The sequence below is a fragment of the Protomyctophum bolini genome (genome assembly GCF_963924005.1).
Source record: "Protomyctophum bolini genome assembly, chromosome: 9".
Classification (NCBI taxonomy): domain Eukaryota; kingdom Metazoa; phylum Chordata; class Actinopteri; order Myctophiformes; family Myctophidae; genus Protomyctophum; species Protomyctophum bolini.
Genome location: NC_137870.1, coordinates 4,937,619 through 4,961,784, shown reverse-complemented (window position 1 = coordinate 4,961,784; position 24,166 = coordinate 4,937,619). Strand labels below are relative to the sequence as shown.

The following is a 24,166-nucleotide window of genomic DNA, read 5'->3' as shown; positions in this document are numbered from 1 at the left end:
TCTCTCTCTCTCTCTCTCTCTCTCTCTCTCTCTCTGTCCTCCCCCCAGAGGGCAGTGGGGTGGTTGTTATAGTGCTCTGCCCGTGTCTATTGATTCATGTGACACAGAAAAGAGAGAGAGATGGTGTGCGTGTGTACTGTACGTCAGAGGAGGGGTTGGGACTCCCCTGTCACTGTCAAAGCCACACGGTTTCCTCTGTGGTATTGTTTGTTGTTCTAACAGAACCAGAAACAAGTGCCACTTATTGTTATTGTTACGCTGAACGAGGGGGGAAAAAACGCACACCCGTGTGAAGTGAGCGGTGCATCTCCGTGTGGGGGTTTCCCCGGGGGGGGGGGGGGGGTGCGCACGCTTTTCCGACACACCGAAGATCCGAAGCGGGGGGGGGACATGCGATGCGATGCGAAGAAGCGATGGTCCGACATGCGCTGCTCCCGTGCTTGCGGTCAGGGTTAGGTTAGGATTGAGGTTTCGGATCAATAGTATGTCGGAACTAAAGCCTGCACCCGGGCCAGTTCCCGCGTCCAGTTAATATGTGCGTGTGTGTTTGTGTGAATTTTTAGGTTACGGAGGAGGTGAAAAACAACCATGTTGTCTTCGTGCTCATACCCAGCTATACCCAGCCACACACATGAACCTATGAACCCATGAACCCATGAACCCATGAACCCATGAACCCATGAACCCATGAACCCATGAACCCATGAACCCATGAACCTATGAACCCATGAACCCATGAACCCATGAACCCATGAACCTATGAACCTATGAACTTATGAACCTGTGAATCTTGAGAAACGGTGCTGTACAGTGAGAGGCAGAGGTGTGTGAAGGCGCTCATCGCCAGGCAACCGGCGCCGACGACGATGACGCACGGCAGGGAACTCTGGGACTTTCCTCTGGGCTTCTGGGAGCTTTTTGGCAGTCTTAGCTCAGTGGACCACTTATTTACACCCCACCCTCTCTGTGTGTGTGTGTGTGTGTGTGTGTGTGTGTGAGTGTGTGTGTGTGTGTGTGTGTGTGTGTGTGTGTGTGTGTGCGTGTGTGCGTGTGCGTGCGTGAGTGCGTGCGTGCGTGAGTGACAATGTGAAAACCACATGAGGATTAATGGACATGGAATCCCCTCATTAAGAAGAAAAACACACACGAACATACGCACTAAACTAAACTACTGTAGTTGTTTCTGAAAGGTATAAGCTAAGAAGGCAACACAACACTCTTGTAGTCGTTTGGTCACACAACACTGTCGACATGAGCTGTCGAGTAATATACTAGTAGTTATTGTTGTTATAGTAAACCTCTCACCTCTCATCCCTCAGCCCCGCTAGAACATAACACTTACGGATGTGAGCAGATATACAAGTTCATAGTGCGGCACCGAGTGCCGCACTATGAACTTGTAGGTCTGCTATTTTTGAAAAATGTGGCGCAAATCTTTGAATATATATTATTTCAGAGCGATCGTTTTTAACTCAAACGTTTTTAACTGAGGGGTTCCTTCCTGGAACAACATATTTTCAGATGGGGGTCGGCGGCCAATTACATATAATTTTTGGGCATAATGAAAATGTTTGAGCACCACTGACATGGGGTTTTTCAGAAAACTTTAGCAGATCTACAAGCTGTTAGCAGGCATTTGTAGAATCGGTCCTCGGGTCTACATGGGTTAAAGGTCCTTGCAGATTATACCATTAATGTACTGAGTGACATGGGTTGTTATACCATGAAAGCACATGCCATGATTTTGTAAAATCACAGAGTGCCGTGCTACGAGCTTGTAGGTCTGCTATTTTTTTAAATTGTGAAAATGTGTCACAACATAAATTCTTTCAGAGCGAACGTTTTTAACTCAAATCTTTGCTTCTGGGGGGTCCCTGGAACAACGGCCAATTACATATAATCAGTGGGGGGTCCTTGACATGAACATTCCGAGTATTTCAGAAAACTCTCTTGATTTAGAAGACATTTTAATAATGTGTGTGTGTGTGCGTGTGCGTGTGCGTGTGCGTGTGCGTGTGCGTGTGCGTGTGCGTGTGCGTGTGCGTGTGCCCGTGCGCGTGCGCGTGTGCGTGTGTGTGTGTGTGTTTTTCCCAGGTGATCCCGGAGCACAAGGACCAGGAGTGGGACGGGCAGCGCTCCGAGGCGTACGCCGGCATCTTCCACTTCCACTTCTGGCGCTTCGGCCGCTGGGTGGACGTGGTGATCGACGACCGCCTGCCCACGGTCAACGGAGGAGAGCTGGTCTACTGCCACTCCAACGACCCCAACGAGTTCTGGAGCGCGCTGGTGGAGAAGGCCTACGCCAAGTAAGTTCTGGAGCAGCATGCTGGTGGAGAAGGCCTACAGCCAAGTAAGTTCTGGAGCAGCACGCTGGTGGAGAAGGCCTACAGCCAAGTAAGTTCTGGAGCACGCTGGTGGAGAAGGCCTACAGCCAAGTAAGTTCTGGAGTGTGCTGGTGGAGAAGGCCTACAGCCAAGTAAGTTTGGCCTGTAAGTTTTAGCTGTTGAAAAACAGCAGATCTACAAGCTCATAGCACGCCACCGAATCTTTGAATATATATTCTTTCAGAGCGAACGTTTTTTAACTAACTGCTTCTGGGGGGGGGGGGGGGTCCCTGGAACAACATATTTTCAGATGGGGTCAGCTGCCAATTACATATAATTTTTAGGGGCCCTCAACATGAAAATGTTTGAGAACCACTGACAAAACTGTTAGAAGGCATTTGTAGAATCGAATCGTCCCTTCGGGTCGAATTGTGATTATCTCGAACAATTGCGATTTGACGATCACCGTGTGATAATGAACCGCGCCAACGCCACACCTGTGTCCTCGTCCAGGATGTACGGCTGCTACGAGGCTCTGGACGGCGGCAACACGGCCGACGCCCTGGTGGACTTCACGGGCGGCGTGTCGGAGCCCATGGACCTGACGGAGAACGGGTTCAAGGAGCAGCAGGAGCAGCGCGACGAGCTGTTTGAGAGAGTCCTCAAAGTCCACGACCGAGGAGGCCTGATCAGCTGCTCTATACGGGTACGCACGCACGCATGCATGCACACACACACACACACACACACACACACACACACACACACACACACACACAGAGACAGAGAGACAGAGATGCATATATTCAGGCATATACAGTGCACACATAGATACATCTTACAATAACATCTTACCCAATAACCCTGACCCATATATCTCGTGTTGTGTTTATAGCTATCTAGCTATATATCTCGTGTTGTGTTTAGACCTATCTAGCTATATATAAATGGTAAATGGTAAATGGTGCATTTATATAGCGCCTTTATCCAAGGCGCTTTACATAGATTGTGCATTACATTCACCCATTCACACACCGATGGCAGCGGAAACCATGCAAGGCACCAACTAGCACATCGGGAGCAATTAGGGGTTCAGTGTCTTGCTCAAGGACACTTCGACAGTAACTCTGGGGGAGCCCGGGTTCGAACTGGCAACCTTGCGGTTCCCATCCAGGCACTCTACCCCTGAGCCACCGCCGCCCCGTGTTGTGTTTATAGCAGACTCCTCACTAAAACGTGCATGGTTTGGGCAACTCCAAAGCAAACTTGCCCCAACATTTTATTTACCTGCCATAGTGTCAACCCCTTACCCCTGTGTCGGATCGGTGGTTACTAGACTGGCATATTTGCCGATCCTTATATGACCAAATAAGGGCATATCGGGCAGTGTTTTCCCGATACTGGTATCGGGTGTTGGGACATCTCTATCTATAACTAGCCTGGGCACCATTCCATTTTGGGTTCGTGAACCGGTTGGGAGCGGATGATATCGCCACGTCATGTTGTGGTATTCTTTTGTAGTCAGCAATATTCCGGAACTTCCTTTTCCCCTCAAAATGATTTTTCTCAATAAAAGCTACAGGCTACGAGAGCTTTTATTGTTATTCTTCCGGTTTGAGGGAAAAGGAAGTTCTGTTTGATTGTTCCTGCCTGATGACTACAAAACAATAGTTCCTGCCTGATGATTACAAAACAATACTACAACATGACGTAGCGATATCATCATCCGCTCCAGACTGGATCACACGGCACTTTTGGAACAGAGACCTAGGCTTTCCTCCGAGGTGGAAAGCCTGGTGAGGCGAGGTTAATCTATAACCCAAACCACGCCAGTGGATCGAGACGCGAGAAAACGCGTTTGTCCCAGCGGTGTGATATGTCCTGTTGCACATGGCGGCGCATGTCGAACCAAGTGATTCAATTGGTTCAATTCAATGGTTGCTATGCAACTACATGCAACTACATGGGTCTACAATGCCGTCTACTCGCAAGCGCTTCAATTCAATTCAATTCAATTCAATTCCATTTTATTTAAGTGTCAAATCACAACAAGTTGTCTCAAGACACTTTACATATAAAAGCAGAAAACCAAGAGGGGTGAGAGGGGGAATAGAATGAAAGAAAACAGACAGGAAAAAAGAGATGCAGGCAAATACAAGTAGTAGCTGCATAAACAATAATGAATGTAATAGTGTAATATAATATAACATGGTATAGCAATGTAGGATAATAATTATAATAATATAATGTATAAGAATATTAACCCATTTTGGTGTTAGCATTATGTTATGCTTTAATAATGATAGCAGTCCACAGGTGGTCTCCGTGGAGGCCTTGCGGGTTTCAAGGAGTTTGCATGGCGACCCGTTGGTGTGGTTTGGGCTCATTATTGCTAGTTAACCCATTCTGAACGGGAACCCATTTTGGTGATAGCATTACGTTATGCTTTAGCTATTTAAAAATAGCAGATCTACAAGCTCGTAGCGCGCCACCGAGTGGCGCGCTACGAGCTTGTAGGTCTGCTATTTTTGAGAAATCGAAGAACGACTGACATTTTTAGAATCTGATCTCAGGTCAGAATGGGTTCATCAGACCAGTGTGTGTGTCCAGTGGAAACCTCGTATGAATCTGATCTCAGGTCAGAATGGGTTAAATGGTGACCTTTATTACTGTGTATCCAGGCGTCCAGCGCAGCGGAGATGGAGGCCAAGCTGGGCTGCGGGCTGGTCAAGGGCCACGCCTACGCCGTGACGGATGTGCGGCGGGTCAGGCTGGGCCACGGCCTCATGGCCTTCTTCAGGTCGGACAAGCTGACCATGATACGCATGAGGAACCCCTGGGGGGAGAAGGAGTGGAACGGGGCCTGGAGCGACAGGTGAGGAACCCCTGGGGGGAGAAGGAGTGGAACGGGGCCTGGAGCGACAGGTGAGGAGGGGAGGGGAGGGGAGAAGGAGTGGAACGGGGCCTGGAGCGACAGGTGAGGAACCCCTGGGGGGAGAAGGAGTGGAACGGGGCCTGGAGCGACAGGTGAGGAGGGGAGGTGGGAGAGGGGAGGGGAGGGGAGGGGAGGAGGAACCCCTGGGGGGAGAAGGAGTGGAACGGGGCCTGGAGCGACAGGTGAGGAACCCCTGGGGGGAGAAGGAGTGGAACGGGGCCTGGAGCGACAGGTGAGGAACCCCTGGGGGGAGAAGGAGTGGAACGGGGCCTGGAGCGACAGGTGAGGAGCATGAGGAACCACTGGGGGGAGAAGGAGTGGAACGGGGCCTGGAGCGAGAGGTGGGAGAGGGGGAGGGGAGGAGAGGGGAGGGGAGGGGAGGGGAGGGGAGGGGAGGGGAGGGGAGAGGGGAGGGCCATGATACGCATGAGGAACCCCTGGGGGGGAGAAGGAGTGGAACGGGGCCTGGAGCGACAGGTGAGGAGGGGAGGGGAGGGGAGGGGAGGGGAGGGGAGGGGAGGGGAGGGGAGAGGAGAGGGGAGGGGAGGGGAGGGCCATGATACGCATGAGGAACCCCTGGGGGGAGAAGGAGTGGAACGGGGCCTGGAGCGACAGGTGAGGAGGGGAGGGGAGGGGAGAGGGGAGGGGAGGGGAGAGGGGAGGGGAGGGGAGGGGAGGGGAGGGGAGGGGAGGGGAGGGCCATGATACGCATGAGGAACCCCTGGGGGGAGAAGGAGTGGAACGGGGCCTGGAGCGACAGGTGAGGAGGGGAGGGGAGGGGAGAGGAGAGGAGAGGAGAGGAGAGGAGAGGAGAGGAGAGGAGAGGAGAGGAGAGGAGAGGGGAGGGGAGGAGAGGGGAGGGGAGGGGAGGGGAGGGGAGGGGAGGGGAGGGGAGGGGAGGAGGGGAGAGGGGGGGTCAGTCCCTACTCGGCTCAGAGGAATGTAATCTTTGACTATGTGTATCCTACTCGGCTCAGAGGAATGTAATCTATTACTTTGTGTACTCAGCTCAGATGAATGTAATCTGTTACTTTGTGTACTCAGCTCAGAGGAATGGCAGAAGGTCAGCAAGAGTGAGAGAGAGAAGATTGGAGTCACAGTGCAAGACGACGGAGAGTTCTGGTGAGTAGTAATACTAATACTAAAAAAACATACGTTTACGTTGCCAAAGCAAGTGTCAAAATATAATAAAAACAGTTAAAAATGGGGAAAGTACTGTATATACAGTTGGAGGGTGCAGCATTGTATAAACAAAGTATATTTATATACAGTTGGAGGGTATAGCATTGTATAAACAGAGCTATGTTATTGTGTGGTTATATACATGCACACACATACATATATATATATATATATATATATATACAGGGTATAACGTTTTTTTTAAACAAATAGCAGCATTTATTTTGCAGTCACATTGGCACAAACATCAGCATTTATTCTCTAAACCAATTACAAAGCTGTGCAATACTAATGAACCCAAATGAAAATGTTCATGTGATTCAGTAAAACATGCTGTCCTCCCTTCCTCTGTCAACCTGTCAGCGGCACCCCCTGCTGGGTAGACATGGTGATGACATCCCAACGACATTTAGACCTGAGACCAGATTCAAAAAATGTCTTCTAAATCATGACAGTTTTCTGAAAAACCTACGTTTCTATGTCACTGGTTCTCAAACTATTTCATGTCAAGGACCCCTAGAATTATATACGTATTTGGCCGCCGACCCCATCTCACAATATGTAATTCCATATATTTAGGATATCTAAATGCGTGAATCTTTTCACAATGACGTTATTTTTCAGAAAGGAAGCCATTGAGGGTTAAAATGGGTCTTAATGCTTCCAACTCGAGTAGAATTATTAATGTCCCATGACAAATTAAATATATAAAATAAAGACTATTATTATCATTATTATTGAAGGTGGTAAAACAGTCCATTTGCTCACTACAATATTTCGGGGGCATATTCAGAATGTGTGCAGGGTTGAGTATGTTGAATCTAGTTTGCATTAATGAGGATTTAGTTGACACAATGAAATAAAATGGCGATAGTATTCCATGTGGGGCAGACGGCCTGTCACAGCCAGATTTGGGAGAGCAGTAGCTTTGTTGTTGCGAGGAAAGCGGTAAAATGAGACTTTCGTGGTTGTTTTCGTCTCAGATTTAGTCCGACGGAGCGTCACAGTATAACTCTATGGGGACACAAAAGCGACACAAAAGTAGGACCCGGAAGTATCTCTGGAGGGGGGCGGGGCGCTCACGTCAGGGCTGAAATACTGAATAGAGTCTAGATCTAGAGCGGATCAGCAGCCTGCAAAGCAACTCCACCCCAACCCAGTCTACCGGTCCATCACAAATAAACACTGGAGCCCACGGTACCGTCAAGGCTCGTGGAAATATAGAAACTATTTGGGGAAGAAATAGTAACACATTACTAATATTTTTACTCTGAAGTAATTAGTTGTATTACTAGTTAAAACTAGAAAAAGTTTAATACTTTAAGTACCGTAAATAAATTAGTTTCCAACACTGATTGTGACTCTGGATAACCAGTGACGGATTAACCCCTCTCAAGGCCCTGGCGCTTAACCAAATCAAAAGGCCCCTACTGATTCAGCCAATTAATTAATTAATTAATTAACATGCATGCGTTTAGCGCATATCCACTACTGCCTGCGCTGCCCGCAGACACACAAGACACATCAGGCACTGCCGCACTGGGCACAGCCTTTCCAACTTCAGTCTGCTAAACTATCTGCAATTTCCCCGAAAAATAATTAGCCTTTATCTACAAGCTCCATTAGCAGGCAGCAGCATGTTTTGTCTAAATTGTCTTTGTGGCCAACAAATGTAGCTACATTTGCAAACAGTGCTGTTGACCATGTTGTTACATGGTCCATATAACATGTGTGCACCAACAGATAATGCCAATATGCTATATTAACATTAGAACGTTTTAAAGACAGATTAATTATTGACGACAATGCAACCTGTGGGTCCAACGTCACTGAAAACTTTCATAATGGCAATTAAATTAATTTACTCACGAGTGCTGAAATCGTGAAATGGAGGATGTAAGAACACACTTTTGTTGTATTAGAGCAGGGTAAATATGAAGTTTTGCGCCAAGGTCTTGTTTATATTCCTCTTTACATAGGCTGTATGTTATTGTCGCAACTTGGTTCGTCTGAGATCTGAGTGAGGGGGCCTTCCTGGGCGAGGGGGCTTCTGACGGCGTCGCTTATTTGTTTCCCCTCTGTCAGAGGTGGAAGCGACGCGCAGCCGTGGGGAACCCCCCCCCCCCAAACCGACTGCCCCCCCCCCCCCCCTCCAGAAAACTGCTACAGAAACTGTCAGACGAAGACCAAAAACACTAGCGGGGGTTCCTATGTTGCGTTATATTTTTCTAAAGAAGCAACAGCTGTACCTATAGTCTCGTACCGGGCCCTGCAAGCTTCGGGCCCTGGCGCTTAAGCTCCACCTAGTTCCATTGTTAGTCGGGCTCTGTGGATAACGGTCTCCTCTCTCTCTGTCTCTCTGCTCTCTCTGTCACTCTGTCTCTGTCTGTCGGTCTGTCTCTCTCTCTCTCTCTCTCTCTCTGTCTCTCTCTCTCTGTCTGTCGGTCTGTCTCTCTCTCTCTCTCTCTCTCTCTCTGTCTCTCTCTCTCTGTCTGTCGGTCTGTCTCTCTCTCTCTCTCTCTCTCTCTGTCTCTCTCTCTCTGTCTGTCGGTCTGTCTCTCTCTCTCTCTCTCTCTCTCTCTCTCTCTCTCTCTCTCTCTCTGTGTCTCTCTTTCTGTATCTCTGTCTGTCTCTCTCTTTCTCTGTCTCTCTCTCTATCTCTCTGTCTATCTCTCTCTGTCACTCTGTCTCTCTGTCTGTCGGTCTGTCTCTCTGTCTCTCTGTCTCTCTCTCTCTCTCTCTCTCTCTCTCTCTCTCTCTCTCTCTCTCTCTCTCCAGGATGACGTTCGATGACTTTGTGTCCAACTTCACGGACCTGATCCTGTGCCGTCTGATCAACACGTCCTACCTGAGCTTCCACAAGACCTGGGAGGAGGCGGAGCTTAGCGGGGCGTGGTGCCGCGCAGACGACCCCGCCCGAAACCGCGCCGGGGGCTGCACCAACAACAAGGTCACCTTCCTGCAGAACCCACAGGTGTGTGTGTGTGTGTGTGTGTGTGTGTGTGTGTGTGTGTGTGTGTGTGTGTGTTTTTTTCCAATGACACGCTTTGATGACTAAAACTATGACTAAATCATCAACAAATAGAAGACAAAAATAGGGCTTGGTGGTGATAAAGACCTTTTTAGACCTGAGAACAGATTCTATAAAAATGTCTTCTAAATCATGGCATTTTCCTGAAAAACCTGTTTCTATGTCAGTGGTGCAGTTTTTCACGTCACGGACCCCAGAAATGACATGCATTTAGCCTCAGACCTTTAAAATGACATGCATTTAGCCTCAGACCTTTAAAATGACATGCATTTAGCCTCACACCTTTAAAATGACATGCATTTAGCCTCACACCTTTAAAATGACATGCATTTAGCCTCAGACCTTTAAAATGACATGCATTTAGCCTCAGACCTTTAAAATGACCTGCATTTAGACCTCAGACCTTTAAAATGACATGCATTTAGCCTCACACCTTTAAAATGACATGCATTTAGCCTCTCAGACCTTTAAAATGACATGCATTTAGCCTCACACCTTTAAAATGACATGCATTTAGCCTCACACCTTTAAAATGACATGCATTTAGCCTCACACCTTTAAAATGACATGCATTTAGCCTCACACCTTTAAAATGACATGCATTTAGCCTCACACCTTTAAAATGACATGCATTTAGCCTCAGACCTTTAAAATGACATGCATTTAGCCTCAGACCTTTAAAATGACATGCATTTAGCCTCAGACCTTTAAAATGACATGCATTTAGCCTCAGACCTTTAAAATGACATGCATTTAGCCTCAGACCTTTAAAATAACATGCATTTAGGCCTCAGACCTTTAAAATAACATGCATTTAGGCCTCAGACCTTTAAAATGACATGCATTTAGGCCTCAGACCTTTAAAATGACATGCATTTAGGCCTCAGACCTTTAAAATAACATGCATTTAGCCTCAGACCTTTAAAATGACATGCATTTAGCCTCAGACCTTTAAAATGACATGCATTTAGCCTCAGACCTTTAAAATGACATGCATTTAGCCTCAGACCTTTAAAATGACATGCATTTAGCCTCAGACCTTTAAAATGACATGCATTTAGCCTTCAGACCTTTAAAATTACATGCATTTAGCCTCAGACCTTTAAAATGACATGCATTTAGCCTCACTCAGACCTTTAAAATGACATGCATTTAGCCTCAGACCTTTAAAATGACATGCATTTAGCCTCAGACCTTTAAAATGACATGCATTTAGCCTCAGACCTTTAAAATGACATGCATTTAGGCCTCAGACCTTTAAAATGACATGCATTTAGCCTCAGACCTTTAAAATGACATGCATTTAGGCCTCAGACCTTTAAAATGACATCATTTAGCCTCACACCTTTAAAATGACATGCATTTAGCCTCAGACCTTTAAAATGACCTGCATTTAGCCTCAGACCTTTAAAATGACATGCATTTAGCCTCAGACCTTTAAAATGACATGCATTTAGCCTCAGACCTTTAAAATGACATGCATTTAGCCTCAGACCTTTAAAATGACATGCATTTAGCCTCAGACCTTTAAAATGACATGCATTTAGCCTCAGACCTTTAAAATGACATGCATTTAGCCTCAGACCTTTAAAATGACATGCATTTAGCCTCTAGACCTTTAAAATGACATGCATTTAGCCTCAGACCTTTAAAATGACATGCATTTAGCCTCAGACCTTTAAAATGACATGCATTTAGGCCTCAGACCTTTAAAATGACATGCATTTAGCCTCAGACCTTTAAAATGACATGCATTTAGCCTCAGACCTTTAGAATGACATGCATTTAGCCTCAGACCTTTAAAATGACATGCATTTAGCCTCAGACCTTTAAAATGACATGCATTTAGCCTCAGACCTTTAAAATGACATGCATTTAGCCTCAGACCTTTAAAATGACATGCATTTAGCCTCAGACCTTTAAAATGACATGCATTTAGCCTCTAGACCTTTAAAATGACATGCATTTAGGCCTCAGACCTTTAAAATGACATGCATTTAGCCTCTCAGACCTTTAAAATGACATCATTTAGCCTCAGACCTTTAAAATGACATGCATTTAGCCTCACACCTTTAAAATGACATGCATTTAGCCTCACACCTTTAAAATGACATGCATTTAGCCTCTAGACCTTTAAAATGACATGCATTTAGTCTCAGACCTTTAAAATGACATGCATTTAGCCTCAGACATTTAAAATGACATGCATTTAGCCTCTAGACCTTTAAAATGACATGCATTTAGCCTCAGACCTTTAAAATGACATGCATTTAGCCTCAAACCTTTAAAATGACATGCATTTAGCCTCAGACCTTTAAAATGACATGCATTTAGCCTCAGACCTTTAGAATGACATGCATTTAGCCTCTCAGACCTTTAAAATGACATGCATTTAGCCTCAGACCTTTAGAATGACATGCATTTAGCCTCAGACCTTTAAAATGACATGCATTTAGCCTCAGACCTTTAAAATGACATGCATTTAGCCTCAGACCTTTCAAAACGTTCGCTCTAAAAGAATATATATTCAAAGATTTGTGCTACATTTTCAAGATTTTCCACAAATAGCAGACCTACAAACTAAGCTCATAGCACGACACTCGGTGCCAATAGCCTAAAGTATAACATTAAAACAGTATTATGTTATACTGACAAAAATGGACTAGTGGAGAAGAAAGCCAAGACTTAAACGCGAACACAAATAAAGATGTTAAATGTGTGCGTGCGTGGCGTACGTGTGTGTGTGTGTGTGTGTGTGCGTGCGTTTGCGTGTGCGTGTGTGTGTTTGTGTGTGTGTGTGTGTGTGTGTGTGTGTGTGTGTGTGTGTGTGTTTGCGTGTGCGTGTGTGTGTGTGTGCGTGTGTGTGTGTGTGTGTGCGCGTGTGCGTGCGTTGCGTGGCGTGTGTGCGTGCGTGTCCTTGCAGTATGTGTTGGACGTGAAGAAGCCAGAGGACGAGGTGTTGTTCTGCCTGCAGCAGAGAGACCGCAGAGCTTCGCTCAAACACGGACGAGGAGAGAACCTGGCCATCGGCTTCGAGATACACAGGGTCAGTGCAGGGAACCTGTGTGTGTGTGTGTGTGTGTGTGTGTGTGTGCGTATGTGCGTGTGCGTGTGATCATCTTTTGATGTATTTTTATACTAGACTGGTGCCCGGCTGTAGATCCTTCTTTAACATACTCCTTGTGTTTTGTGCATGCGCGCTGCCGTTCACTTCCTTGTTTGCGGCTCAATTAGAATGGCTCATATCTCTAAATCTAGAGAACTCTCCATGGTTTTCCACCAGAAGGACAATGTTCTGTCTTCATTTCTGACTTCAGCGTGCCTCTCGTTTGGAATATAAACACTTCTAGAGAGACTTTAGCGTGACCAGCGTGAGGACAGAACGGAAACATATGCCTCCCGGTTTTGGGGGGGGGGACGGGACGGAACGGAACGGAAAGGCTGGGCTTTTCAGAGTAAAATCTGCCTCATCTGCACATTTTCAAGATTTCAAGCTGCCGCGCTATACGAGCTTGTAGATCCGTCCTATCTGACCTATCTGTCCTGACCCCTCACGTGTAATTAGTGTGGACTTTCATCTTAGTTTTAGTCGACGAAAACAACACTGGTTGACCACAATGTCCACCACAAGCCAACATGGCGATGACCTCTGGTCCTGTGTGTGTGTGCGTGTGTGTGTGTGTGTGTGTGTGTGTGTGTGTGTGTGCGCGCGTGCGTGCGTGTGTGTGCAGGTGGAGCTGAACCGGGCGTACCGCATGCACGTCCCCCAGCAGAAGGTAGGGGGCAGCACCTACATCAACTCCCGCTCGGTGTTCCTCCGCATGGACCTGAAGCAGGGCCGCTACGTCCTCGTTCCCACGACCTTCGACCCCGGCCTGGAGGGAGACTTCCTGCTGCGCGTCTTCACTGACGTCCCCGCCGACTGCAGGTATGAAGGACGTTCCTGCAGCACCGTCCGCCATTATGTGAAACAGAACATGTGTACACTCTCAGGGCTGTATTTTACGTGTCTTAAGTACCAGGTCTTATTCCCTAACTTGAGTAAACTAAAGACCTGGAGGCGTGATCAATGCCATTTGGCTATTCTGAGTGGCCAAAGAGCATTGATCACGCCTCCAGGTCTTTAGTTTACTCAAGTTAGGGAATAAGACCTGGTACTTAAGACACGCAAAATACAGCCCTCAGAGTTAAATTAACATTGATTTCACAAGAGATAGAAATGCCATTAACCTATTTTTGGCCTGAGATCAGATTCTAAAAATGTCTTCTACACCCTGACAGTTTTCTGAAAAAGCTACGTTTCTATGTCAGTCGTTCTTCGATTTTTCAAAAGATAGCGGACCTGCTATGAGCTTGTAGATCTGCTATTTTTCAATAGCTAAAGCATATTAACATAATGCTAACACCAAAAGGGGTTAAATGGGGGACCGTAGCCTATAATTCAGGTCAATCCTGGGGGCCCTTGAAATGAAAATGGTTCAAAATCACTGCTAGAGCTTCAACAATCTTCTGTGTCATTTTGGTTTGTCCTTGACATGAAAAAGTTTTGGGAACCACTGCTTCAACCTCAGTCTCTCTCCCTCTCCCTCTCTCCCTCTCTCTCCCCCTCTCTCTCTCTCTCCCTCTCTCTCTCTCTCTCTCTCTCTCCCCTCAGGGAGTTGACCCTGGACGAGCCTCCTCAGACGTGCTGGTCAGGACTGTGTGGTTACCCCACCCTGGTCACTCAGGTGCACGTGATGAGGGCCGACGGCCTGGCCGCGCAGGACTCCGACGGAGGTACCCCAAAAAACCTGACATAAGACGCGAGGGGAAAAAAAGTACTCAAGACACGACCTTTACGTGTACCAATCAGGGCAGGGAATTCACGGCAGGGCCATGGCCGTCGTTGCCCCTCTCTTTGGCCGTGTGGCCCTCGAAAAATGTGTCCCCGACCGGCGCCCACAGCAGTTCATTTCACCGTTTTCCCTCTGCGCAATTTTCCAGTCATTACGGTATAACCTAATGTCCCCCAAACGTCTCGCGCAGACTTGTATTGTCTGTGTTGTATAGTTGTGTTGCCATTTGCCAAGTGGTTTGATTCTTTTGCGTTACTTTGCCTTAATGACTACCCCCGCTGGTCGTCATGACGCACGCACGCACACACACACACACACACACCCGCGCGCCTCCTCCTCCGCGCCATGCATACACGCACTGACCTCAGACCCATACGTGATCATCCGCTGTGTGTGTGTGTGTGTCCTCCCCAGCCTCAGACCCATACGTGATCATCCGCTGTGTGTGTGTGTGTGTCCTCCCCAGCCTCAGACCCATACGTGATCATCCGCTGTGTGTGTGTGTGTGTCCTCCCCAGCCTCAGACCCATACGTGATCATCCGCTGTGTGTGTGTGTGTGTCCTCCCCAGCCTCAGACCCATACGTGATCATCCGCTGTGTGTGTGTCCTCCCCAGCCTCAGACCCATACGTGATCATCCGCTGTGTGTGTGTGTGTGTGTGTGTGTGTGTGTGTGTCCTCCCCAGCCTCAGACCCATACGTGATCATCCGCTGTGAAGGACAGAAGGTTCGCTCTCCGGTGCACAAGGACACCCGGAGCCCCGTGTTCGACACCAAGGGTCTGTTCTACCGCAAGAAGGCCAACAAGACCATCAGCATAGAGGTGTGTATGTGTGTGTGTGTGTGTGCGTGCTTACGTGTGTGTGTGTGTGTGTGTGTGTGTGTGTGTGTGTGTGTGTGTGTGTGTGTGTGCATGTATATGAATGAATGACCTTTATTTATATAGCACCCTTCTCAGCACGAGTGCACAGGGTGCTTTACAATAATACAAAAATAAAACAACTATAACAACAGCAGGCAGCCATTATCACAGAGTCAACAGTGAAAACATAGCATCAAAAGGACAATAAGAACACACAGATAAAAACACAAACAGTAGAAAGTCAAGTGTTATATGTGACCAAAAGCCTGTCTGTACGTTTTCAATTGTTTCTTAAAAGAGGCCTCAGAAAGGACAGTTCTTAGGTCCAGGGGGAGGGCGTTCCACAGCCTAGGGGCTGTCACTACAAAGGCTCGGTCACCCTTTGTTTTTAATCTGGTCCTGGGGACCACGAGGAGGTGCTGATCGGCTGATCGGAGTGAACGTGTGTTTGTGTAGGGTTGAATAAGTTCGGTGATGTAGGCAGGGGCTTGGCCGTGGAGTGCTTTGTGGGTGTAAGTGAGGATTTTGAAATGTATTTGTAGAAAATTCCCTTATAGCTACATCCATTTGCCTTATTTGTGCAGGCCCTTTCAGCCATCTACTCATTCCTTTAGGACCCAGTTTATATTTTGGTTCAGGCTTCTGCATGGGCACTCTGTTTCAGGACCCCAGTATCAAAGCTGTGTCACTAACAGAATGTGTTCTTGAGGAAATACCATTCATACAACATAAATCTACCCTGTCTGTCTGTACCTACCAACAATTAAAATCTATAATGCCGCAGTCACTGTCACCCTCATCCTTGATCATGCTCCCTGACCGGAGCCCTGTGGTGGGCATATAGCATCATAACCCCCTAAGCAAAACAAGCCTACAGCATCCATCAAGGCTACTATTTTTTACATGGTCCTTCGAACCCGGATGCTACACCTACCACAGCAAGATGGCAGAAGATGGTGACTCCAAAATGATACGCCAAACACCATCCCACCTACTACAGTACCAGGTAGACCTTCCCCATTACCAGCTGCCAAGCACCTCACAGCCGGTCTACCAGCCGCCAAGCACCTCACAGCCGGTCTACCAGCCGCCAAGCACCTCACAGCCGGTCTACCAGCTGCCAAGCACCCCACAGCCGGCCTACCAGCACTACCAGCTGCCAAGCACCTCGCAGCCGGCCTACCAGCTGCCAAGCACCCCACAGCCGGCCTACCAGCACCACCAGCTGCCAAGCACCCCACAGCCAGCCTACCAGCACCACCAGCTGGCAAGCACCCCACAGCCAGCCTACCAGCACCACCAGCTGGCAAGCACCCCACAGCCAGCCTACCAGCACCACCAGCTGGCAAGCACCCCACAGCCAGCCTACCAGCACCACCAGCTGCCAAGCATCTACCAGCCGGCCTACCAGCCTCAAAGCGCCGCACAGCCGGCCTTCCAGCCGGCCTTCCAGCCGGCCTTCCAGCCGGCCTTCCAGCCGGCCTACCAGCCTCAAAGCGCCGCACAGCCGGCCTTCCAGCCGGCCTACCAGCCTCAAAGCGCTGCACAGCCGGCCTACCAGCACCACCAGCTGCCAAGCACCGCACAGCCGGCCTACCAGCCTCAAAGCGCTGCACAGCCGGCCTACCAGCACCACCAGCTGCCAAGCACCGCACAGCCGGCCTACCAGCCTCAAAGCGCCGCACAGTCGGCCTACCAGCCGGCCTACCAGCCGGCCTACCAGCCGGCCTACCAGCCTCAAAGCGCCGCACAGCCGGCCTACCAGCCGGCCTACCAGCCGGCCTACCAGCCGGCCTACCAGCCGGCCTACCAGCCTCAAAGCGCCGCACAGCCGGCCTACCAGCCGCCAAGCACCGCACAGCCGGCCTACCAGCCAACAAACATCACTCCAGCTTACCAGGTAGACCTTCCCCACTCCTTGCTGCCACCCCCAGCCCCTACCAGCACAGCACTGATGAGGCCAATCAGTGGGCAAGCCGAGCTTGCCCCGACTGCAGACCAATACTCAGCTATGCCAAGGCACCCTCTGCAACACCAGGCCACTGCTCCAATGCAACACCAGGCCACTGCTCCAATGCAACAACAGGCCACTGCTCCAATGCAACACCAGGCCACTGCTCAAATGCAACACCAGGTCACTGCTCCAATGCAACACCAGGCCACTGCTCCAATGCAACACCAGGCCACTGCTCAAATGCAACACCAGGCCACTGCTCCAATGCAACACCAGGCCACTGCTCCAATGCAACACCAGGCCACTGCTCCAATGCAACACCAGGCCACTGCTCAAATGCAACACCAGGCCACTGCTCCAATGCAACACCAGGCCACTGCCCCAATGCAACACCAGGCCACTGCTCCAACGCAATACCAGGCCACTGCATCAATGCAACACCAGGCCACTGCTCAAATGCAACACCAGGCCACTGCTCCAATGCAACACCAGGCCACTGCTCCAATGCAACACCAGGCCACTGCTCAAATGCAACACCAGGCCACTGCTCAAATGCAACACCAGGCCACTGCATCAATGCAACACCAGGCCACTGCTCCAATGCAACACCAGGCCACTGCTCAAATGCAACACCAGGCCACTGCTCCAATGCAACACCAGGCCACTGCTCCAATGCAACACCAGGCCACTGCTCCAATGCAACACCAGGCCACTGCTCCTCTGCAATACCAGGCCACTGCTCCTCTGCAACACCAGGCCACTGCTCCAATGCAACACCAGGCCACTGCTCCAATGCAACACCAGGCCACTGCTCCAATGCAACACCAGGCCACTGCTCCAATGCAACACCAGGCCACTGCTCCTCTGCAATACCAGGCCACTGCTCCTCTGCAACACCAGGCCACTACTCCAGCGTACCGGCTAATGCACCACACTCCAACATCACCAGCTTCCAGCCTCTACGCAGCCAGTATACCAGCTGCACCCAACGACAGCTTCAGCACCACAGTTTCTCCAGAACGACCCCTGCCTGAAATCAACCAGCTCACCTTGCGGGAGGCATTGGTCGAGGCAGTGCATCAGTCCCTTCACGGGGCGGCGGCGCCAGATGGGAAGCTTGAGCTTAAAGATGGTGAACGGCAAATGAGCCTATCACAGACATGCGCAGAGCGAGTTCAGTCAGGAAACTTTCTGGACGGGAACCGCTTTTGGTGTTTTCAGCATTAGGTTATACTTTAGCTATTGAAAAATAGCAGATCTACAAGCTCCTATTGAAAAATAGCAGACCTACAAGCTCGTAGCGCGGCACTCGGTGGCGCGCTACGAGCTTGTAGGTCTGCTATTTTTTGAAAAGTCGTGAAAATGGGGCCGCACATCTTTGAATATAATATTTCAGAGCGAACATTTTTAACTAAAATATTTGCTTCTGGGGGGGGGGGGGGGGTCCCTGGAACTACATATTTTGAGATGGGGGTCCGTGGCCCAATAGAGATAATTCTGGGGGTCCTTGACATGAAAAAGGTTGAGCACCACTGACATTAGAAGCCTTTTTTTTATCGACCTCAGTCCAAAATGGGTTAAAGATGGTGAACGCAAATGAGCCTCATGTCACAGACATGCGCAGAGCGAGTTCAGTCAGGAAACTCTGTGCAGTTGTCTGCGACCGTCCATTAATAACAATAATACAATAATACCACGTTATTTGTATAGCACCTTTCATGAAATGCAATGCAGCTCAAAGTGCTTTACAGAGCAATGGAGAAAGAAAGAAAAGAAAAGCAACATTTAAAAAAATAATAGCAGTAATGCAATACAGTGAGGACATGAATAACAAAACATTTAAAAGATCAATTAAAAAGCAAGAGTGTAGATTTGTAGAAGCTGTGCTTTAAAAATGTCTACAGGCTGCCTGTCGAAGGCAGCAGGTGCACTGCATTTCGCATAATTGCAATAATGCACCTGGAAGTCAGAGTTTGTTCCACACCGCCGTCTATACGGGCTGCATTGGGTCGCCCTCAGCTCCACGTCCAGGACAGACAATCCACTGTATTGTGATTCGTTTTTCATTTTTTTCATTTTTTTTGTGCCAGATCTACAACCACAACGTGCTGAGGGACTCGTTCCTGGGTCAGGTGACCCTGGGGGCGGAGCCTGGCGGCCAGCAGCAGCAGCAGCAGACCGTCCATCTGAGAGACAAGGGCAACCAGCGAGACAACGACCTGCCCGGAACCCTGACCGTAGCGCTGGTCACTAGCACGCTGCTCACCGACATCTGACAACAACCTGCCCGGAACCCTGACCGTAGCGCTGGTCACTAGCACGCTGCTCACCGACATCTGACTCCCGGTCAGACCAGTTTCTCTACGAAATGTCTCCTAAATCAGGGGTCCCCGGGGGGGAGGCAGCCTTTTTTCCGACAGCATTCTAGCCGACGGGGCAACGATCCGATCCGCAGCGGGGGGACATTCGCTGCGATGCGAAAAAGCGATGGTCCGACATGCGCTGCTCCCGTGCTTGCGGTTAGGGTTAGGTTAGGATTGAGGTTTCGGATCAATATGCTGTCGGAAAAAAGACCTGCACCCGGGGTCCCCGGGGACCCCCTAGAAGGTCCTTGAGGGAGCTCCAGGGGGGTCCCCAGCTAAATGATAGTCTGGAACCAAATGGACCCCTTTATGGGTCTGTAACTCTGATTTTTTTTTACAATATAAAAGGGGGTCTCAGAGATAGAAATGCCGTTTCGAGTACTTCCCACCCAGTAGCCCCTCATCACACTACTTCTATACCTATAAAAGGACCATTTTATTTTCCCGTCCTGAATGGCAGCAGGTGCACAGCATTTAGCATAATTACAATAATGCACCTGGAAGTCAAAGTTCAGAGGCATCGTGTTGCCCCTTTTGTCAGGCTAGATATATGTGTTTTAACCTATTTGAATTAATATAGTCTTTAGTTCGCTAAACCTAACCTGCTTATCACTATCTTCTCATACCAAAATAATTTCGTATTTATAGAAATCGACCCAAGACAGAGGGAGATGAACCCAGCAGCTTTGTGTTCCCCGAGTCAAACCAAAGCAAAGACTCCTGTGCTGTGGCCTTTTATTATTATTATTATTCAATGATATATGCATAATAGATTTTTTTGATGCATCTTCTCCATGACAGTGTAACATCATCTGACCTTTCTTATAGATTTGATCATAAGCCACAATATCACAGTAAAACCCCCTCACGATTTGCCTTCAGCTGTTTTGATCACTATTCATTAACCGTGTCTGACCACATGGTGGCAGCAGAGTGTCTTGAAATGTCTGAGAGAAAGCGTTACTCTCATTATAGTTGATACTGTAGGCCTTCCTCGGGTAAAGAAACCATTTATTTTTGTACATTGGTTTGATTGTGTTAATGTAACGCCCATAGGTTACTGTGCTCCATATGAACTCTGTGCCAGTTACTACATCTACAATGTTCATGTACATATTTTCATGTTGGGCCATTTTACCAACAGCATATCATTGCTGGTTGCCTAAAACAGTTGGTTTCTCAACCTCCCTATGCACTAATTAAATAAAACAAAAAAAGTCTTTTCAACCACAACCGTGTTATTACAAACCCGGTGGACCCTATATTTTCGCCAGTCCCTTTCCCCTTATCGCTATAAGCTCTTTTAACCCATTTGGGGCGGAAACCCCCTTTTGGTGTTTTAAAGCATTATGTTATAGCCTACTTTAGCTATTGAAAAATAGCAGATCTACAAGCTCATAGCTCATATTTTTTGAAAAATCGTGAAAATGTGACGCAAATCTTTGTATATATATTCTTTCAGAGCGAAAGTTTTTAACTCAAATCTTTGCTTCTGGGAGGGGTCCCTGGAACAACATATTTTCAGATGGGGGGTCGGCGGCCAATTACATATAATCTTTGGGGGTCCTTGACATGAAATATTGAGAACCACTGATACAGAAACATGAGGTTTTTCTGAAAATTGTCATGATTTAGAAGACATTTGTTTAAATTTCGACGTCAGGCCCAAAGGAACACACGCAAGCCGGTAGTACACCGGCTTTGTTTGGTTCTGTGTAAAATAACATTCATTTTTTAATCATAAATGCATAAATACTATAACTACAAAGATGCATGTTTAAACAACGCCATGTTTCACTTAATTATATTTGTTTACTTTTATCGTCATGTATTATTATATATCCATGCTGATGCTTTTTAAGTTTACGTTATCTTGTATAGATCGCTGTTTGGAAATCGTGCAATTTACAATCTCATGTAAATGTGTTTTCTACTTTTTGTAGGCATTTGATATATACAGTCATAGACTCTGTAATTGTTTGTGTTTGGGTTCGTTGCCACTCATATTAGGGTTGAATCATTCTATGACCTTAAGAGAATAGTTAGTCTGCTTTCTTTGGCTTATACATGAACATAATTATACTATATAGTGCCAAATGTTTTGTTTTCTAATTTGTTACGTGACCCTCTTTTGGGGCCTTGATCCGTTGGTTGAGAAACACATCATAATAATAGCCGAACTACAAGCTCACTTACATAACTCATAACTCATAATAAAAGCCGAACTACAAGCTCACTTACAAGTGTTCACAACAGGTTCTGAGCTATGTAGAGGAGTTGTGAGCTTCTGTTCGGCATGTTTTCTGCCAGGTGTTTTCACTTACGTTGACGATGTGGACAACAGTGGGAGGGGTTAAAAAAGTTGTGAAAGCATGGTGAGAAATCCATTTAGCTGTGGTTTCCAATTCAGAATCACTGTATCACACACAGGCACGCACGCACACACACACAGTCAACACGCACGCACGCACGCATGCACGCACACAGACACACAGGGCCCTTTCATTCGAAAAGACTACATTTTTCACATCTAACATTTCGGTCGGCACTTAACGGGGCTTCACTCCTCTGTTAGCCTACTGGTATTACTGAGAGGAACACGGTTCCAAACTGTAGATGGACACCGCTAATTGGACAAGATATATAATAAGGGTGTACGTATAGAACAATCATGCATTGAAGGAAGCATGAGGTCAGTCCGTTGCTCTCCCCAGCTCTGGCACTGCAGGAATCTGGCCTTCGTGGTCTTTAAGGGCCTTTCTCTGCCTCACCCCTTTATATTGTGTTTAGTTTTCAAGATGGCCGCGGCACCAGGAGGGGGTGGGGCGGAGGTGAGCGGGTGGGGTCGACATATGCCCTTACTGGGCTGCGTTCACACATTCAAGACACCTTTCTTGTGTCTGTCTTGTGTCTGTGTGTAATGGCCGCTCCAATGCATTTGCAATGGAAGCCCATATGGTTTTACCAAACATTTTGTTTGGAGTGCAGAGGGAGTGTATAGTGCCCAGTCTGCCCACTGCCCAGGATTACATTATTAGACAATTGACACTTGTATGGAAAAAAAACAAATGGGTTACAAAAAATGTGGGATACAAATGTATTTATATATTTTAAAAAAGCATGCTATACTTCCCTCCCACCCACTATCGGTTTATAAATCAGCCATTGTGTCTTAACTGTTTCCTGTGTTTCTGTGCTATAATACTTTTATTTTGTAATAATGATGTCAGCGAAGGAAGGGAAGAAATGACCTTTACTTGAATGGGCTCTCCAAAGTAACTATAGTAAACTAAAGTTTTCAAATAATTGTAGTGAAGTAAAAGTACAAATGTTGGCTCTGAGATGTAGTGGAGTAGAAGTAAAAGTATTGAAATTGGAAACACTCAAGTAAAGTACAAATACCTCAAAATTGTACTTAAGTACAGTACTTAAGTAAAAGTACTTACTTTCCACCACTGCCTATACTTTCTACCTTGTATGTACAGTATAGGCCTAAGGGGTTGTACGGTATTGTCAGAACACCTCAGTATGCGTTTGTAAATTAATTGGGATTTTATTGATCGGATTAATTAATAGATGAACTTCATTGTTGACGCACGACTGTTATGAAGGCTTTAGAAAGTCACATGTTTTTATATCAGACTTTGTTCATATTATTGTTTACAGTCTTCATGGTTTACTATAATAAACATGATTGAAAACACCATTATGTTCCATGTCTCTCTCTCTCTCTCTCTGTGTGTGTGTGTGTGTGTGTGTGTGTGTGTGTGTGTGTGTGTGTGTGTGTGTGTGTGTGTGTGTGTGTGTGTGTGTGCGCGCGTGCGTGCGTGCGTGTTACATTGATGAGTGTAATCAGTGAACTGTACTGAACAAGTTGATTGATCTGTCAAATTAACAAAGACAGCTGTGACCTTTAGTGCAACTGCTACCGCCCACACACACACACGCACACGCACACACACACACACACACACAAATACTCACTCTCTCCAATTCTGTCTGGACAATAATGAACTGGGTGTGGGCATTATGTATATTTTATTCCACTGTTATTTGACCAGGAATTGTCCCATTGAGATTAAACATAGCAGCTTTTGTTTGTTTGGATGAGTGTCAGTGCTATAGGTTGTACAGGAATGAACAAAGTCCGGAGAACCGGAGACCAATTGGGTCTCCATTTACCCGCTGAGAACTGTTCATGAGGTGGACAGCCGCAATGGGGCTCAAGAGGTTTTGTGGTTAAAAAAAGGTAATTCAAATAAATAAAACATGCCTATTTCAAGCCTAGAGCTATAATAACCTATAATGTCACCTGATAGGTAACAGCCTTCCATTTCGACATCCCCCCACTCCGACATTGACTTCTAATTGTCGGAGTAGCGGTATGTTTCCCTTTCCGTAAACGACCTGCCATTCCGACAGTGTCGGACTGGCAGCATAGCACTTTATTTTTTTTTCAAGAGTCCCGTCATTTCGACACGGGCACGGCCCCATTTCACAGGTCACACGCATAATAATATTGCTTCCACGGTGACAGTTAAGCTAGGCTACTATATAGACAACCCCCCCTGTCTATCTGCACGCAGCACGCACATCTGAATATCAGAAAGACTGTCCTCTTGACAGTTAAGCTATAGGCTACCATATAGACAACCCCCCCTGTCTATCTGCACGCAGCAC

General features: G+C 47.4%; 1 protein-coding gene across 1 annotated transcript in view; it reads left to right on the top strand.

Annotated features, from left to right (window-relative positions):
• LOC308321962 (calpain-5-like) overlaps positions 1-23,192 on the top strand; it is a 51,138-nt gene extending 27,946 nt beyond the window's left edge. Inside the window, exons 4-13 of the mRNA XM_080773103.1 lie at positions 2,095-2,306; positions 2,838-3,030; positions 5,006-5,199; positions 6,304-6,381; positions 9,220-9,415; positions 12,396-12,518; positions 13,204-13,400; positions 14,127-14,248; positions 14,994-15,130; positions 19,214-23,192. Coding sequence (XP_080629229.1) covers positions 2,095-2,306; positions 2,838-3,030; positions 5,006-5,199; positions 6,304-6,381; positions 9,220-9,415; positions 12,396-12,518; positions 13,204-13,400; positions 14,127-14,248; positions 14,994-15,130; positions 19,214-19,399 — 1,638 coding nt within the window. The 3' untranslated portion in view covers positions 19,400-23,192. The remainder of the gene's footprint in view (positions 1-2,094; positions 2,307-2,837; positions 3,031-5,005; positions 5,200-6,303; positions 6,382-9,219; positions 9,416-12,395; positions 12,519-13,203; positions 13,401-14,126; positions 14,249-14,993; positions 15,131-19,213) is intronic.
• Positions 23,193-24,166: the final 974 nt, after the last annotated feature.